This window comes from Ambystoma mexicanum, chromosome 6p (assembly GCF_040938575.1).
Source record: "Ambystoma mexicanum isolate Mex_15411 chromosome 6p, UKY_AmexF1_1, whole genome shotgun sequence".
NCBI classification, from domain to species: Eukaryota; Metazoa; Chordata; class Amphibia; order Caudata; family Ambystomatidae; genus Ambystoma; species Ambystoma mexicanum.
The window spans coordinates 53,183,337-53,186,466 of NC_090935.1; the positions used below are offsets into that span (position 1 = coordinate 53,183,337).

At 48.4% G+C, this 3,130-nt stretch overlaps 1 protein-coding gene across 1 annotated transcript; it reads left to right on the forward strand.

Moving 5' to 3' along the window:
• Nucleotides 1-1,241: 1,241 nt before the first annotated feature.
• On the forward strand, nt 1,242-1,637 carry LOC138510658 (octapeptide-repeat protein T2-like). The gene has a single exon (XM_069626443.1). It carries the CDS (start codon nt 1,242-1,244, stop codon nt 1,635-1,637), a length of 396 nt encoding a protein of 131 aa, XP_069482544.1.
• The last annotated feature ends 1,493 nt before the right edge of the window (nt 1,638-3,130 follow it).

Consider the following 3,130-nt stretch of genomic DNA (forward strand, 5'->3'; position numbering starts at 1 on the left):
CCCTTGCGGAACCCAGTTTGGGCCTTATCAAGGATGTTATTATTTGCTATCTAGAAGTTTATTTCACGGAGAACTAATGTGCAAAATATTTTACTGGGCACATCCTTAAGTGCAAGTAATCACTAGTTTGCAGGCACATTATGGTTTCCAATCTTAAAGATAGGGAGTGTATCAAGTATTATACGAAAGATAATAAGCAAAGTATCAGCCCAGGTGTCGGGATTCTGCTCGATGATGATATTGCATAGACCATCCGGTCCGGGGACTGGGGATGTTTTTAATTTCTTAATTATGGCAATAACATCAACACGTTTCAGCGGAAGGTTTTTAATAGGTTTTTTTACCAACCCGGAAGATTCACCCTTAAATTTCTCCTCAAGATGTTGAACACAAGTTTTGCAAGTGACTGTAGTAAATTGAATTTAAGGAAAGTGAAAAGTGAACTTTCTAAATGCAAGCATAGTTTTGAATTCATTTGTAAATACGTTCTTGAAGGAAAGTGAAAGTCTTATGAAGTATCCAACATCAAGTTTAAGTTGTTTAACAAGTTTTTGAAGTTAACGTGGTAACGTTCTTTTAAGTATTATAAATTGCACGAGCTGCTTCCCTAGCGCGCGTTGGAATTGAAAGTGAATTAATTGGCGCATGTGAAAGCCGAAGCAAGGAAACGTTTGAGTGCGAGCGTGTCAAGAGCCTGGTCGTGTTAGAGGAAGTGATCTATAAGCGCACACGTCTACGTGAAGAGGAAGTAAACAGAGAGGCGCAGCGCTTTTCGTTTCATCCGTTTCTTCAGAGAATTGCCTGGCGTTTCGGAATCGAGCAGCTGTAATGCAACTGGAAGCGGGTACGCGGATACAGTAAAGGGAAGCATGCAATAAACATATTCAGCACAGCAAATTCAAGCAAGTTAAATGCGCGCGATTGAATTCAAAAAGCAGTTCGAAGAGCGCGACTCACCCCAGCTATTGGGAAGCAAGCAACACGTTCAGAACAGTTGTGACATAGTGTCCTGACTGCAGGTGTCCGCCAACTCCCGTTCCTCGCCACTCTCCTCACCTGATTCCAAGTCCTCCGGGTGCAGTTGTCTGTGTGAGAGGTAGTCCTTCTCCTTCTTGTGTGCAGCGTATCTGTCTCAAGAGGAAGCCACAGTGAGCGCTAATAAATAGCAAACCTGGGACTTCCTTCCCACGATCAGACAATAGCGAAGGGAAAAAGCCTGAACAGGCAGAAAAAACCCTCAGATGAGAAAGGCAGCTGAAGATGGTCCGGAGCAAGCAGCTGGAAGCGGAGTTCTTGAGGTAAGTAGCAGATGGGAGCAGACGAAGCCGAAATCCAATGTAGAGGAGGAACCGGAGAAAAGGCAGCGCCACTGGAAGGGAAACCAGCGAACGCCTCCGCCGGAAAACAGAGAACTGAAGCGGCTGGGGAGAGAAACACAGCCGGGAGAGAAGCAGCAAGAGGCAGGCGCGGAAAAGGGAGCTGCAGCCGGCAAGGAAAGGCGGAAGTCAAAGGAAAGGAGCGAGCGGAGAAAGAAAGCGGGACAGAGAGAGGAGAGAATAGAAAGGGTAAGGCGGCCCGGAGAGGAAGCGGACCAAAGACTAGAAAAGTGGGCCGAAAGGCCAAAGCAGGAAAACTAGCGTTAAGACCCAAAGTTGCGAGGAAGTGCAGTAAGGAGGGTTGCAAATCGGCGATCGCTGGGAGAGGAGGAAAGAAGTACTTCCCAGCGGGCGCCATGTTGGAAAACCTCTAGACCGTCAAGTGCACTGGGAAAACAACGTAGTGGCACATCTGCTCTACCTCCTACCACGTAGCCGCCAACGCGGATACAAACGCCAAACAGGGCGGCAGATGACAGTATGCTCCCCTCGAGCGCAGAACCCCCGGCCTATAGGGGAAGCGTGCATGAAACCTAGCCAACAACCGAGGGGCATGAATGTTGGAAGCCGGTTCCCACGAGTCCTCCGACCTGGGGTACCCCTTGCAGGATACCAAGTACTCCAACCTCCCACGGTAGTGGCGGGAGTCACGCAAAGTGGAGACCTCATATTCAACCGAGGAATCCCCCTGAGGGAAAGGCTGGCCGGGAACAGCTCTCTGGTGGAGATCCGGGAAGAAAGGCTTGAGAAGAGAAGCATGGAAGACAGGATGAATGCAGCTAAGGTAAGAAGGTAGTTTAAGCTGGAAAGCAACAGGATTGACCTTGAAAAGAATGGGAAAAGGAACCAAAAAACGAGGAGAAAGTTTAGAAGGGTGAACCCATCGTGGCAAGAATCTGGTGGATAGCCAAAACTTGTCCCCCTCCTTCCAATCAGGGCAAAGTCTACAATGTTTATCCGCTTGAGACTTGTTATATCTGCGACTTTCCTCCAAGCACCGTCTGGCAGTGATGTGCGCATCAGATATTGACTGCAGGACCTCTTCAGCCATCGGGGAGTTGGTTGGCGACGGTATGAATGGAAGGAGGGATCTAGGGTGCACTCCGTAAGTACAAACGAAAGGAGAGAGACCAATGGCAGCATGTGATGAGTGATTATAGGTAAACTCCGCCGTGGGAAGCAACGAAACCCAATTGTCTTGAAGTCGATTGCTGTAGCATCTTAAGTACTGCTCCAGAGTGGCATTAAGGCGCTCAGTTTGACCGTCTGTGGGTGAAAACCAGAAGATAGGGCACGTTCCATACCCAAGCGGGAGCAAAGAGCCTTCCAAAACTTTGAGATGAATTGGCTGCCACGATCAGAGATGATCTTATCAGGAAGACCATGGAAACGGAAAATGTCCTGGGCAAACACCTCGGCCATCTCGGTAGCGGTAGATATACCAGGTAGAGGGGAAAAATGAGCCAATTTAGTCATGGTGTCGACTGTCACCATGATACATGTGCAGGAGTTGGATACGGGAAGCTCAACAATGAAATCCGTAGAAATCAATCCCCATGGACGAGTAGGTACTTCTAGTTGGGTTAGAAGACCCAAGGGTTTGCCGGCGAGGGGTTTCTCCATGGCACAAACAGGACAACTGAGTATGTATTCCTCCACATCCCTCTTGAGTTCCGGCCAAAAAAAAGATCGAGCGATCAATTAAGTAGTGTTAAACTTCCCACGATGACCTGCAGTGAGTGAATCATGGCACC

Bases quoted from the DNA above. Each gene is read 5' to 3' on its own strand.
- LOC138510658 (XM_069626443.1), top strand. From the start codon at position 1,242: ATGAGAAAGGCAGCTGAAGATGGTCCGGAGCAAGCAGCTGGAAGCGGA.